The sequence below is a fragment of the Lepidochelys kempii genome, chromosome 6 (assembly GCF_965140285.1).
Source record: "Lepidochelys kempii isolate rLepKem1 chromosome 6, rLepKem1.hap1, whole genome shotgun sequence".
Taxonomy (NCBI): domain Eukaryota; kingdom Metazoa; phylum Chordata; order Testudines; family Cheloniidae; genus Lepidochelys; species Lepidochelys kempii.
In genome coordinates, this window is record NC_136385.1 from 69120036 (window position 1) to 69135631 (window position 15596).

Sequence of the window (15596 nt, forward strand, 5' to 3'; positions counted from 1 at the left end):
TTACTCAGTAAGTATATGGGACTCTGAGTGGAGTTAATGAGGAGGATGGGCTGAGGGCTCAGTCTGGTTAAAATGGAGGTGATAATGGCAGGCTGGGGGAACAAGTAGAAGGAGATAGCAGAAATTATATCTGCCCTTTTACTAATCAGTGGAGCTGTTTTAGCTGGAGCTTACTTGATTAACTGGGAGGTAGCTGATGACAGGAAGTTCTCCATGAGCACCCCCTACTGCCGATTTTGGGCTCCACACACCACTGTGGTCCAAAATCATAGGCACCGACTCCATGGGTGCTCTCGGGCTGGAGCACCCATGGAAAAAACATAGTGGGTGCTGAACACCCACTGGCAGGCCCCTCCTCCCCCTTAGCACCTGCGCTGCCGGGGGGCCTCTCCAATCAGCTCCTCCCCATCTCCCCAGCGCCTCCCGCCCGCTGCGATCAGCTGTTTGGTGGTGTGCAGGAGGCACTGTGGGGGAGGAGGAGGAGGAGCGGGAGGCAGGAAGAGGCAAGGGAGAGGGTGGAATGGGGCAGGAAGAGGCAGGGCGGGAAGAGGTGGGGTGAGGGCGGGGCTGGGTGACATCAGGGAAGATTTCCCCAGATGCTGGGGAGTGGAAGGGACCAACCCCTTCCGGCTGCTGGGACAGTGCTCTGCAGTATGGCCAGCTGGTGGCTGCCTGAGAGAGCCTGGCTGGGAGGTAGCTTCCACTCCCTGCCTGGGCTTGGGTGCCAAGGACCAGGGACGAGCGAGCCGGAGCTCCACCTTCCTGCATGTTTCCAACTTGCTCAGCTGCAGTCCCCGGTGGCTGAGCCTGGGCAGGGAGGAGAAGCTGCCTCCCCAGACAGGGAGCGGAAGTCACCTCCCCAGCCAGGCTCTCTCAGGCAGCTGTCGGGCTGCGGGGCAGCAACCAGGAGGGGACAACTTTAGAAGTGGCTCCCTTCTGCTCCCTGCCCCGGCTCCATCCTGCCAGGGAGAGCAGCAGGACATGCCGGGGGATAGGGGGTGGGCAGGAGCAGCGGGAGGACAGAGCGCCCCCTTCCTGCAGGTAACGTGCAGTGGGGAGAGTATGGTGGCCCAGGGCTGGGCGTGGGGGAGCGGTTGGTCAGGGGGACATGTGACCTCCCCTTTATATCATGCCTCCTAGTATGGGGAGGCACCAGTTGTCTATGGAGCGCCCTTGGGAGGGGACAGAATGGGGGCAGGAAGAGGTAGGGCAGGGGTGGGGCCTTGGGGGAAGGGATGGAATGGGGGCAGGGCCTGGGATGGAACTGGGGTCGACCCCGCCCCGAAATTGGGAAGTCGGTGCCTATGTCAAAAATAACCCCTATCTGATGTCCTTCAAGGTGTGCTGCAAGGCCCATCTGTGTTCCCAGGCATAGGGTTGGAGCATGGGTGGAAAGGGCTAGGACAAGGGTTTTCAAACTTTCCTAATGTGGACCTCATCCTAACAGTGGGATTATCGTGAGGAGCCCTCCCCTCCCAACTCGGTGGCAACTACTGCAATTGTTTACATGACAAAGAGTATGTCTAATGAATTTTTAGCATTTTTTAATGCAAGTCAGCAGTTGGAAATAAGGACATAAGCCAGCACCCTGTGACAAGGAAGCTGTCCACCGACCACCAACAAGGGGTCACCACCCACATTCTAAGAATGGGCTTTGAGACAGAATGGGGTTTTGGTTTTTCTCTATACTGTAGCTTGTGGCTGGAGTTTGTTAGGTGGTCGGGCTGATTGCATTGCTTGTCTTCTATTGTGCAGTCCTGTATGAGATGTTTTCAAGGATCGCACTCTAGTTGGTGGAGAGATGCCTTTTTTCCCCCTCTTCCTTTTAGAAATAAATAAAAGTGGTGTTCTAAGGGCATGGTTACATTACGGGCACTATAGCGGCACAGCTGTAGACACTTCCTACATCGATGGACATGGTTTTTCCGTAGGTAATCCACCTCTCCGAGGGGTGGTAGCTACGTCAATGGAAGAATTCTTCCAGCGACCTAGCCTCATGTACACTGGGGGTTAGGTCAGCTTAACTATACCACTCAGTATGAATTTTTCACACCCCTGAGTGGCATAACTAGGTCAGTCTAAATTTTAACAGTAGACCAGGCCTGAGGGGTCCCCACACAGTCAGAAAGCCAAGTGGGTTGCACTCAGGGATTGGTTCCACAGGGCTGCCCCATTGCCCACCTACACTATGCAGTAATTGTTCATGTTTAAACTCACCTGTAACTTTACTCCAGCTACATTTGAGTTTCTGCCTCTGGTAATGTAATGGTGATCAGCTCCACACTGACTGTTATGGTGAAACTCACTTAACATATGGTCAGCTTGTGTAGTCATCCGTTACTTTCATGGCTGCCTCCTGGACATGCAGGTATAATGCAAATTGCCACCTTTGCCAATTTTCTTGAGTGAAAGACAAAAATATGCCCCTGTGACGTCCTGTCATGCTGTGGTGGCCCTTTGTGTCTTTCTTTCTTTCTGTTGCTGATGTTACAACACAAAAAGAGATTTTCCCCTAACTGGTTGAACTGGGGATTTAAGAGTTAACCTTGGCCCTTTGGGCACCAGCTGTGATACAGCAAGCTCTATGTACAGGGTCTTCCTTGCTAGCCCTCTTTGTTCATTGGTTCTGTGACGGCTTTCTGTTACCTACAGCTGGAAAACCGGGGAGTGGGGAGCCTGCTCAGCCACCTGCGGGGGAGGTACCCAAACACGTTCCGTTTACTGCATGTCATACAATGGACAAGCCTCCCAGGGGGTGGTGGACGATGCCAAGTGCATGGCCTTTGCGGAGCAGCCCCGCAGCACGCAGCCCTGCAACATGCGACAGTGTGCAACGTGGAGCGCAGGGCCCTGGTCAGAGGTGAGTTTACCCTTTGAATGCAATGTACATATCAGACAACCACCCTCTGAGCTAGCACACCAGGGATTGCACCAGGGACCTTCAGAGCTAGAAGTGTGAAATGCTACAGCTTGAGCTAAAGAGACAGGTTCTCCACCTAGGGCTGCAACAGACTTAGATCCTGTGCAGATTGGGCAGAGAAAGGGACTTGTAGAACATACTCTGTGCAGACGGAGGACCAAATCCTGCCTTGGTCCTTAATCTACAAAGGCATTACACTAAACTGTATGTCTGGGCAGAGTTCAGTCCATACACGATATTGCGAGTTGGATTGTTGGTGCCTTGGTGTATTTGTGTCTCCACAAGGGGGAACTCTTTGAACCACTTACATGCAAGCCTGCCAATGAGGAAGACATTTGAAATCCTTGAAGCATAGAAAGGAGAGATGGAGGACACCTATTAAATCCTGTCTAATCCATCTTCAGTGCAGGGCTGAAATTTATTCTCCTGAATTTACGTTCAGTCCAGCAGTACAGCCTGGCAACATTTGTATTGCTGTGTTGAGACATTGCATTGCCTGAAAAGGTGCACCATAGAATCATAGAAGATTAAGGTTGGAAGAGACCTCAGGAGGTCATCTAGTCCAACCTCCTGCTCAAAGCAGGACCAACCCCAGGTAAATCATCCCAGCCAGGGCTTTGTCAAGCCGGGCCTTGAAAACCTCTAAGGATGGAGATTCCACCACCTCCCTAGGTAACCCATTCCAGTGCTTCACCACCCCCCTAGTGAAAAAGTTTTTCCTAATATCCAACCTAGACCTCTCCCGCTGCAACTTGAGATGATTGCTCCTTGTTCTGTCATCTGCCACCACTGAGAACAGCCTAGCTCCATCCTCTTTGGAATCCCCCCTTCAGGTAGTTGAAGGCTGCTATCAAATCCCCCCTCACTCTTCTCTTCTGCAGACTAAATAAGCCAAGTTCCTCTGCCTTTCCTCATAAGTCATGTGCCCCAGCCCCCTAATCATTTTCATTACCCTCTGCAGGACTCTCTCCAATTTGTCCACATCATTTCTGTAGTGGGGGTGGGTGGGGGGAGGCAAAACTGGATGCAGTACTCCAGATGTGGCCTCACCAGTGCCAAATAGAGGGGAATAATCACTTAGAATCATAGACTTTAAGGTCAGAAGGGACCATTATGATCATCTAGTCTGACCTCCTGCACAACGCAAGCCACAGAATCTCACCCAGCAACTCCTGTAACAAACCCCTGACCTATGTCTGAGCTATTGAAGTCCTCAAATAGTGATTTAAAGACTTCAAGATGCAGAGAATCCTCCAGCAAGTGACCTGTGCCCCATGCTGCAGAGGAAGGTGAAAAATCCCCAGGGCCTCTGCCAGTCTGCCCTGGGGGAAATTCCTTCCCGACCCCAAATATGGCAATCAGCTAAACCCTGAGCATGTGGGCAAGACTCACCAGCCAGACACCCAGGAAAGAATTCTCTGTAGTAACTCAGATCCCACCCCATCTAACATCTCATCACAGGCCGTTGGGCATATCTACTGCTAATAGTTGAAGATCAATTAGTTGCCAAAATTAGGTTATCCCATCATATCATCTCCTCCATAAATTTATCAAGCTTAATCTTGAAGCCAGATGTGTCTTTTGCTCCCACTGCTTCCCTTTGAAGGCTGTTCCAGAACTTCACTCCTCTGACGGTTAGAAACCTTCATATAATTTCCAGTCTAAACTTCCTGATGGCCAGTTTATATCCATTTGTTCTTGTGTCCACATTGCTACTGAGCTTAAATAATTCTTCTCCCTCTGTGGTACTTATCTCTCTGATATATCCCTCAATCTGCTGGCAATGCTCCTACTAATGCAGCCCAATATGCCGCTTAGCCTTCTTGGCAACAAGGGCACACTGTTGACTCATATCCAGCTTCTTGTCCGCTGTAATCCCCAGGTCCTTTTCTGCAGAACTGCCACTTAGCCAGCCTGTAGCAGTGCATGAGATTCTTCCATCCTAAGTGCAGAACTCTGCACTTGTCCTTGTTGAACCTCATCAGATTTCTTTTGGCCCAATCCTCCAATTTGTCTAGGCCACACTGGACCCTATCCCTATCCTCCAGTGTATCTACTTCTCCCCCAAGCTTAGTGTCATCCATGAACTTGCTGAGGGTGCAATCCATCCCATCATCCAGATCATTAATGAAGATGTTGAACAATGTAATATGACAGTGTGGCATAACATCATGGCATTGCAATTCCTGAAACAGATTCAGGACTCTACATTTGTCTTGAAAGATGCAGGAAAAATATATAAATATGGAGATTGCCACAGATTCCAGAATGGTTTGGATACTAGGAATCATGACAGTGAAATTAAAAGAGGAATGTCGCATTGAAAAACACTAAAAATATATATATAAAATGTAATTTCTAGCATAGCGGTCACAACACAGCCCCACCATGTGAAAAAACAGAGAGTTCCTGTTCTCCCTCTGTCATCAGGAGAAACCAATTAGGAGCCAGAATGTGGATCACTTGAGTGTGACAAGGTCTTTGGGCCGGGGATCTGGACAATGCAAGAACCTATGTTCTCTTCCCTGCTCTGAAATACTTACCTTATGCTGATTTCTGGATCCAGCCCACCAGTTGTTTTAATCCGGCCCTCGAGCTCCCGCTGGGGAGTGGGGTCTGGGGCTTACCCCGCTCCGGCGCTCCAGCTGGGAACCAGAGTCGGGGGCCGCTCCATGCAGCTCCCAGAAGCAGCGACATGGCTCCCCTCTGGCTCCTACATGTAGGGGCAGCCAGAGGGCTCCGTTCTGCACACTGCCCCCACCCGAAGTGCAGCCCCTGCAGCTCCCATTGGCCAGGAACCACGGCCAATGGGAGCTGTAGGGGTGATGCCTGCGGACGGGGCAGCATGCAGGGCCGCCTGGCTGTGCCTCCACGTAGGAGCTGGAGAAGGAACACACCACTGCTTCTGGGAGCCGCTTGAGGTAAGCACCGCCCAGAGCCTGAGCCCTTGAGCCTCCCCCCGCACCCCAACCCCCTGCCCCAGTCCTGATCCCCTCCCACCCTCCAAATGCCTCAATCCCAGCCCAGAGCACCCTCCTACACCCCAAACTCCTCATCCCCAGCCCCACCCCAGAGCCTTCACCACCTGCCAGAGCCCTCACCCCCCCCTCACATCCCTCCCACTCCAGCCCGGAGCCCCCTCCTGCACACTGAATTCCTCATTTCTGGACCCACCCTGGAGCCCACACCCCCAACCAGAGCCCGCACCCTCTCCCACACCCCAACCCCAATTTTGTGAGTATTCATGGCTCGCCATACAATTTCTATTCCCAGATGTGGCCCTTGGGCCAAAAAGTTTGCCCACCCCTGCACTAACATCATAACCTGTAGCTCGTGTGTATCACTTTGCATCAGTAGATCTCAAAGCACATTACAAAGAGGGTCAGTATCCTCATCAATGGGGAAACTGAGAGGTGAAGTGACTTGCCCAAGTCACCTAGCAAGCTAGTCGCAGAGTCAGGAATAGAACCCAAGTCCCAGGCCAATGCCCTGTCCATCAGGGTACTCTGACTCCTATATAGCCAAAGAATGATGGCATCCCAGTAACATATGCATTAGGCTGCTTCTCCGATGGTGGTTCATACTGTACGTTTTCAAAGCTGACTTCTATTTTGAAATTGGGGAGCAGAGCCAGGAAGCTCAGAGGTACCTGGCTGCATTCCCTGTAACAATCAGGCCCCTTCTTGCAGTGCTCAGCCAGCTGTGGAGAGGGTGTTCAGACCCGGACTGTCACCTGCAGAACCGAGTTGGGATCTCAGACTCAAGACTTTGCCTGCCTGACACAGCCTAAACCACTCCTCAGACAGCCCTGCAGCAAGGAGAATTGCATCCAGAAAATTGGTTGGCACATTGGAGTCTGGGGCCTGGTGAGTGTCGTACCCTCATGGTGCTCGCTTCATCAGTTAACTTGTACTCAAGCAGTGTTTCTCACATATTGCGCTGTGACTGAATCGGTCCGCATGCTGGTTGAGGCCAGGAGCACGTACTCCTTCGTTATCAGCTCCACGGCTCAGTGTCACAGCTTGTGTCTTCTCCAAAAACAAGCCCTCTGGGGGGATCAATGTTTTAGTGACTGTGGCAGCATGCAGCTGATACACTGAAACAATCCACTCCTGTTGCTTCGTTATTCCCATTTCTGTGACACCATTATCAACATCACAGCTACCCATTTGAATGTGACAGATGGAGTATGAGAGAGGCTCCATCTCTATTTCGCTGGTCATCATGTTTGGTGAATTGAAGTATGTTTCTGAAAGGGTTCAGGGTAACCCAATTTAGACAGAGGGTCGCCTGCCTTTAGATAGAGGGCCAAACTGTGTTTAGCCTGACTTGTGGTCAGGAACAGCACCAAAGCTAGTAGACAATTTCCCAAACTCAATTTTGCCCCATCTGTGCCAGCTGAGTTAGCCTGAACTGGCTTAAAAGATGCTAAGCACAGTTCCTGGCACCATGTAGATGGGGCCTTAACAAAGCTAGGTGAGCCCTTATGCCTTAATCTGGTCCTGTCTGTTGCATAGGATTCCAACAAAATGAGGGAACGAGCACTTGGTTTGGGTGTCTAATTTTGAAAATGATGTCCTCTACCTGATTAAAGGCGAGAAGTGTCTTGCTGGGGCAGATGTTTTACACAGATACTTAATCCCCCTTCCCCGACTTCCTTGCCTTCATTCCTGGCTGCTGCCAATCCCCCCCTGCCACCCCCACCTTACTTCCTAGCAAGGGTGGTAATGCCAGTCAGCTATGCTACCAGAACCATCAAACCTGGTTGCTCCATTGTCAGCCCCATTGAAATTTGGTACTTGGCCCCAGAGAAGACGTTAGGACTCTGCCTACCAGGGCCGTTGGACGCCAGTAACAGACAAATTGCTACTAGCCATGTTCAACAGTTCTGGGTTGGTCACACCGTCATTCAGCAGGCTGCCATGGGCTATGCTTTGGCATGTTTTGCCAGCAGCTAACCATATTCCTGGTCAGCATGCCAGGCTCGTGGAGTTACTGTATTCTGTCTCCCTGCTCTCTCATCTCATCTTTCTGCCCAAGTGTTCGAAGAGCTGTGACTCAGGCATCCGAAAACGCCAGGTCATCTGTGCTGATGGCGATTCCAAATTCTACCCCCCTGAGACGTGCAAGGCCAGCCAGCCGCAGACCCCAGCCGTGCTGGGAAGCTGCAACACTCAGCCCTGCTATCTGCCGCAGCGTAAGTGACATTACTAGACCTCTGGATTTTCCTAGGATGTTCCTGCTTTTGAATAAAAATTCCCAGTATCTCATGCCAGCAGGGCTGATTGTTTCAAAGCCTCTGCTCCTTGCCTGCCCATTTGTGCAACTTTCATAGAGCAGCTAGTTTACTCCATCTTCCCGCGGTGCCTGGAATGGGTTTCCTGCTTCCTGTGCTGTCTGAAACGTGTGAATCAAGCACGTGAGCAACACCAGTGCCTACCCCTTTTGAGACTGATGCTTTTAATTCCTGTATTTCCCTTGCCTGTCTGATGGCCTCTGTCCTGGGTGACACTGAGGATTGCATCAGGGACCACCAGAACTAAAAGTGTGAGTCTCTGCCACGTGGGCATGGCTCTGTAGCTGGGGGTTGTAACGGTCTCATCCTCTGTGGATCAGGTGTAGACAAGGGCACACAACACACTGACCAGGGTGTTGTTACAAACACTTGCTCTCCATACTTCTCCCTCCAGCCAGATAGGAGAATCAAACCAAATGTACCAAAACCTGCCCTACTGTGTCTATCGCCTCAGAACTAGGGGCATTGCTTTGACGTTTCATCCAGTCCAAGCTGTCTATCAGCATGGATGCTCTGAGCAAACAAAATTCCTCATTGGCTTCAGGAGCTTTGAGGTCTCCTGTTAGCTATGTTAATGCTATGATTCCACCCTCAAATCCATAGGACCCACTCCTGATTGGTTCATTTATCAAGTCTGTTTGGCTTCAAGCAACAGCAGCCTAACAATGGGCCCCAGAATTAGTTACCTGAAGTCTCACATGACAGAGCAGACAGTGTTTCACCATTGCTTATAGTGCTAACTGTAGGCATCTTTGTTAATCCATCTTACTGTCTCACTATCCCCTGCAGGGCAATTAATTTTTGGCACACTGTGAGAGATGTCCAGAGTTAGGATATTGCCCCTCCTGGCCTGAAAGCTAAAGGCTGCAGAGATGTTGCTGCCCACAGCTGTGTCATGGCAGATCCATGATTCGACATGTTTCAACATGTCATCTGGTTGGCTAGGGTCTGTCTTTCTCTCCCTCCTCTGGCCTTATAGGAATGTGGCCGTGGATTATGCAGGTTGACAGAGAACGATGCCAAGCTCCTCCCACACTGGGTCCCCCCAGGATTTGGAATAATTTTGTGGACACTTTATCCCAATCTGAATATTTCTTCTCCTGTCCAATCCCATGGCACAGGTGAATACAGACACCTTTATTCACTGACTAGTCCAACCCACTGCCTATATTCTGTCATTTGTCCATCTCCTTGCAGAGGTTCCCAGTATGCAGGACACCACAGGCTATGACATCAGCCGAGAGTACTTGCTGACCCGCTACTACCCAGACAGTGGCACTGCAGGTTTGGAAGTTGTGTGTTTTCTTTTATGATGTCCTCTTTACTGTTTTCTTTATGTGGCTTCCATGGGCTGCCAGGAATTGTAGGGTGAGGAACAATTTACAGATCCCTTTATATCTATATTGAGTTGTATCTAGATACAAATTCAAAAAGGAATGTATATATGTGTGCGTAAATCCTAGACTTTGATATGGGTGGCATTAGGCATAGGGTAAATGGAGTGCCTCTTTGGCAGTCATGTCCAAGAGGTTGCCAGGAGAATAATAAGTTTACTATGGTCCCTTGCCAGCAGGCCAGTTCCAAACCTTTCTTCGCCACCTGCAGACTTGCTCCCCATCTTATCTCTAGAAGAGTTCCCCTGTTTCCACTCAGTTGTGTGCTGCAGGCATCTTTAGGTTTCAAGTCTGACCCAGAATCTTGCATTGGCAGCTCCAGTGCCTTATTTTGAACCACTACTGCAGCGGATACAAAAGATATTTGGGAACTAAAGACACCCAGAGAATCTGAGAGAACAGGGAACCCCCATTTGGGGGAGAAAGTGAAACAGGTGGGGGGCATCTCAGGTCTGTTACTGAGCTGGGTGTGTTTGTAGAAGGGAGGGAGTAGCCAGCAAGTGATTTGAGGTGACTGATGCCATATTCAGTCTTCACGAAGGTCATCATTCCTTTGAAGGCCAGTCCGTGTGTATTGAGAAACCTGCTAAACACTTGCCTGCAGTCACTTTATAATAGGAATATTTGAGGGGGGAAACTGCCCATATGATGTAGCTAACAGTGTTTCCTGGACTAGTGGGAGGACAGGAAGAATATTGTTAGAGACCATTTCTTAAGGGTAATAGGTCATCTGGTAGCACAGTAATCTTAAGGAACCAGAATTCATTGTGAATGGGAACCAAAGCTTCAATCAGGAAGTTCCCTGTGACTTTCTCCCAGGTGGAAAATGTACGTTAACAAGTCTGGCCTCAGAGTCGGACTGGTAGAGGACTTCTTTCATCTATCAATGTGCTTTGAACAGAGGCAGAGGAAACAGAGACTGGATTTTGTTGCCCACCTGAAATGGCTGCATGCATTAAGGAATTTTCTTTTCAGTTTATAGCAATGAAAGAACAATCCAAGGTAGCTCCACACACCATCAGCTCCAGCCCAATGAGGACCATAGCTCTAACTTCTTGCCTCTTCGTTGGGAATCCCACTCAAGCTCTTCAGGATCCCGGCAGTTCAGCTCCCATCAGGATATTGCCACAGGGACTGGCCCTTGGGACTGCAGCCAGAGCCCTCATGGCTGCTGCTCAGATGGCCGCACTCCGGCTTCTGGCCCTTTTGGGCAAGGCTGCCCCTTCAGCACATGCCATCAGAGCAGGTTAGATGAAACAGTGAGTTTTGGGCTGGCAGAGTTGATGATTATAGACTGCCTTTGTTGGGTCAGGGTTCCAGATAAGACAGATTTTGCTAAGCCCTTTGTCTTTTCCCTGCAGGTATGGATGTTGCCCTGATGGAATATCAGCTGCCCAGGGCCCCAACAATGTGGGTTGCACACAATATTACAGTGATGTTTATGTGAGCAGAAACAGGCCCGCTGCAGCCTCCCCAGCGGTAAGTGCCAGAACTCTCTAGAACCTTTTACTAATAATATTGAGATCTGGTTGAAATAGCACATTGTTTTCAGGGTTTGGCTCTGGCCCTGGAGACTGAGGTTTTTGGCTCCTGTTCTACGCTTTCTTTATGTCTCCTGACAATAACTCTGGGGAATTGATAGAGGGATGATGCTAGATGCCCACAAAGCCAACATTCCTATCTGCTGCCACTCAGTGAGCCCCACTGGAATTCCCTCGTGCAATGGGTCCCGGGTAGTGGTGTAGAAGCTGCAATTTGTGCTGCTGGGTTGACGAGTGGAGCATCCTCGTTTGGGGAAGAGACTCAATATTCCTTATTATAGGACACTGAACCAAACTCCCTCTCTCAAGGCAACTGGAAATCAGCAGCACTGCATGTGGAGAGGGAAGTATTTGATTATTGGGCCTGTGTTTGATGTATGGTTCCTGCCATTCTATGAGGCTAACTTAGATATGATTGTTTTTTTCTGAAAATGTAAGTTGATAGGTCTTTGCAGTGGGAGATGCTAGATTCCGGACCTGTGTAGAGTCAGTTTGGGCTAACAAGGTGGTTCGTGGTCCAGAACAGGTTATCAGGGCATGCCAAAATGCAAACAGGGACAGATGGCTTAAGCGATATCGAGAGTTTCACACTTCGAAGTTGCCCATTTTAACCTAACCTAGGTGAATAATGACTGAAATTCCATACCATTCAATTATCCGGTGGTCTATGTGACATGAGACAGTGATCCCCATCCCATTCCTTGTGGACAGGGGAGAACACCACCATCGCCACTGGCAGTTCCCCTCTTCGCAGTCTCAACAGAGTAGCCAAGGGCAGGAGTGGCCACAGAGAAAGAACTCCCTTCTTATCCCTAGAGTTGATTCCTTCAGGCACATTGGTGGGCAGCATAGGGAGGCTTGCACTGCCCCGGAACTTGCTGTCTCTGTTCTGGAGATAAGCAGAGAATCTCTTGGCTCCAGTGCTGTCAGTCTAGCTCCCCCCGCTGGCATGACACTTACTCATAGAAAATCAAAGTTGATAATGGCTCCTCGAGCTGCTAGACCAATCCAGTGGGCAAACTGTATGATTTCTCACCTGTGCAGCAGCTGGTGCGGTAGCAGTAGCTGCCCAGTAACTTTTGGCTTTGAATTCCTTTCACTAAGGCAAGCCAAGCTTTGTCCCAGCAGAACCCGTCTGATGAGTGTCGAGGGTCTTTCTATGGCTGCTGCTATGACAACATTGCTTCAGCTTCAGGACCTCAAGGGGAAGGATGCCTCAATAGACCCAGCCAACGTAAGTGATGTTTTGGCTTCCTGCTTTAGAAATGTGCCTCCCCTGAAAGGAAAGTCCCACAGACTATAATAGAAAATGTGAAGCTTTGTGTAGGGTTTTTTACCTATCCTGTAAAATGTAATAAAAAATACTCTCCCTGCAATAGGATTCTGTATGATGGTTGGAAAAAAACATTAGAGAAATTCCTATCAACCCCTATTAACTTTCTTTAGAATCCTATTGATTTCATCTCTGTTGGAGTCTATAGGACTTCCTCGTAAGGGCCACTCTGCAGGCCAGGACTCACGCATGCATCCCTGCTTGCATTGATCCCTGTCAGTTGCCTTGATCCATGACAAGCTAGGAATCATCCTATTATCAGTAGGCCATATCCTACCCCCCAAACAATCCTATTGACCCCAGTATGGTTTCAGGGCTATAATTAGGGGTTGAACATGTCACTTAAGGCTTCAATTGAAGATTTGAAGCCACATCTCTGAGTAGCAAAAAGAAAAGGAGTACTTGTGGCACCTTAGAGACTAACCAATTTATTTGAGCATAAGCTTTCGTGAGCTACAGCTCACTTCATTGGATGCATACTGTGGAAAGTCTCTAAGGTGCCACAAGTACTCCTTTTCTTTTTGCGAATACAGACTAACACAGCTGTTACTCTGATCTCTGAGTAGGGGGCACTGCAGAGCCATGGTGCTCCAGGAGGAGCTCCAGGGAAATTGTTACTCAGTTTTGTTCCTTTAGCTCAGAGGAAGTGCTGTTTGCCCCATTCTAGGATAGAGCTACTCTGTCCCCCAGGACACCAGCTGTACTTGGCAGAGTAGTATCAGGAGTGTGCTATTACATCGCCTTCCCCAACCCCCTTCTCGAGCACAGGGACAGCCACTGGGAGCATTTCTGCCCAGCCATCCCCGGGAAGGGACAACTTCTTGCACACTCCTCCTCACCCCTATAGTGGCCACTTTGTAATCTGGGCCATAGCATCTGAAGCTGCTTCTCTGATGCATCCTAGCTCTAGGGAGTCAGAACAGTGCCTGTGAGCCAGCAGGAAGCCCAAGGTTCATAGGGCCACGGGATTACATTTACTCCTTTGTCCTAGCATGTGGGGGCCAGAGCACCTTGTGTTACCCTAGGTTTTGTGGCCAGTTCTGGTTCCAAGCCTCGGGTGGATGACCTTGGAATGACACCCTCCCTCTCCAGTCCTAAAGCAGGAACCCCAGAGCTCAAGAATAACTCACAATAGTGTAACACTGTGCTGGGCTATAAAACCTAAATGAACACCAGCAGCCCCTGGGAGGTAAGTGATGGTATCTCCATTTTACACATAAGGAACTGAGACACAGAGAGGTGAGAGTGTCTTGCTCAAGGTTACCCTGGGAATCAAGGACAGAGTTAGGAACAGAACCCCAATCTCCTAGCTGGGTATGCTACTCATGAGATCATTCTCCTTCCACGGACAGCAGCCTTGGGTAGCATGGCGATAAAGCTATCGGGGCTATGTGCTCAGTAAAAAGGGGACCCAGGAGTCAACCCTCACAATCAGATCTTTTTCTTTTCTGCCGTTTGTTCGTAGCTTATCCTGTCAAGTGTCTGCTGCCCAGTGCCCAGGGCCCCTGCACAGACTGGACCACTCGCTGGTACTTTGTAACTGCTGTCGGCAAGTGCAACCGGTTCTGGTATGGTGGTTGCCATGGCAACACAAACAACTTTGCCTCAGAGGAGGAGTGCATGAGGGCCTGCCAAGGCTCCATTGGAACAAGCAGTGTGGGGCACCAGCACCACAGGGGGACTTCGCACATCCACTCTGGCTCCCACCCACGAGAGGGAGAAGCCCAAGGACAGCCGCAGCCATCTGCAAGAGGGACTGAGAGTCATAGCCAAGGAGGAGGAACACGAGGGTCCTTCCATGTTGACCAACCTGGGCCTGATAGCCATACGGCATGGCAGGGCACAGGGCTGCACCACAGGGAGAACGGCTGGAGCAGGACCATGAATGTGGATATACTGCCAGAGTCTTCACAGAGGAATGGCACTTTGGTTAGCCAGCGCTGGGGCTCTCGTCACTCTTCAGCTCCTGGGGAAAGGAGGACAGACCAATCAAGCCAGCTGCATGGGAGGGGAGAAACAATGGTGTCTGGGCACTCGGAGAGGCAGCTAACTGTCAATGGGCAGGTGGTACAGCATGAACATGAGCAGTGGCGGAGTTCCTCTGGAGCAGACACTCCGGGGGTGGATGGACTTGGGCATCGAACCTTGCCGGGTTCCACCTTGCAGCGAAGCTTGTACAGGTGATGTTTTTATACTACCTCGCTGTGATACCAAAGCACCAAGTGCCATCTTCTACAGGGGGAAATGTTTTCCAATCCACAACTAACTCACTCTCCTGAAATCTCCCACTACAGATTACTTACAATAGTGTCCCTGTGGAAAGCCAGCTGTCCATGCAATGGGGATGTCTAGTACCCACTTTACCTCTTCTGGGGCCCACTCCTGCACATCTCATACAGCCATTGACTTGAGTGGAAGTATTAGGTGTGTAAGGAATGCAGGATTTGGCCCTTAATCTCTATCCTTTATATCTAGTGGGCACTTTACAGGGATCCTTGTTGGCCAGCTCTGGCTCCCATTTAAATCAACAGGAGTTGTGCTTACTTACACCAGGGTTAAATTTGGCCCTGTGTGTGATTTCAAGACTTTATTTTGGCATGGTAGGGGAACAGCAGTGGGGTTAATACTGGAAATGGATCCAGATCCAGCTGATGAATGCCCCACAAATCCAAGGCATTTGAATTTCAGGATTTGAGAATTTGGTTCGATTGTAAGTCTAGAGAAAACACTAGCTTGGTGTCTTCGAGGACCTGGATTCAGATTTGATTTTGTTCTCCCAGACTAGGGTTTTAATGGTCTCTGCCTCTACCTCATCGATTGGCTGTCCACAGCATTTCAGCTTGTAAAGATTGGTCTTCTCCCCAACAGGAGAGGTCTAGCCCTGGATTGCCGAGCGCAGGCTTTCAAGCCTCTAGTCTCTAACAGAGCTATATATAACTGACCTCTGGGTTACTTAGCTCACTATTGTGTAGCTCCCATCCTGTCCTTAAGGCCTATCTTACAGGTATGTCTACGCTGGAGCTAGAGGCGTGATTTCCAACTTGGGTAGACATACCTGCACTAGCTTTGGTTGAGCCAGTGTGCTAAAAATAGAAGAGTAGCCACATCAGTG

At 49.9% G+C, this 15596-nt stretch overlaps 1 protein-coding gene across 1 annotated transcript in view; it reads left to right on the forward strand.

The window, feature by feature from the left end:
* Positions 1-15596, forward strand: part of PAPLN (papilin, proteoglycan like sulfated glycoprotein) — a 73635-nt gene that overhangs the window by 44835 nt on the left and 13204 nt on the right. Inside the window, exons 13-20 of the mRNA XM_073348537.2 lie at positions 2653-2860; positions 6610-6786; positions 7961-8117; positions 9414-9500; positions 10586-10856; positions 10972-11089; positions 12256-12385; positions 13950-14664. Of these exons, the coding sequence (XP_073204638.2) occupies positions 2653-2860; positions 6610-6786; positions 7961-8117; positions 9414-9500; positions 10586-10856; positions 10972-11089; positions 12256-12385; positions 13950-14664 (1863 nt within the window). The remainder of the gene's footprint in view (positions 1-2652; positions 2861-6609; positions 6787-7960; positions 8118-9413; positions 9501-10585; positions 10857-10971; positions 11090-12255; positions 12386-13949; positions 14665-15596) is intronic.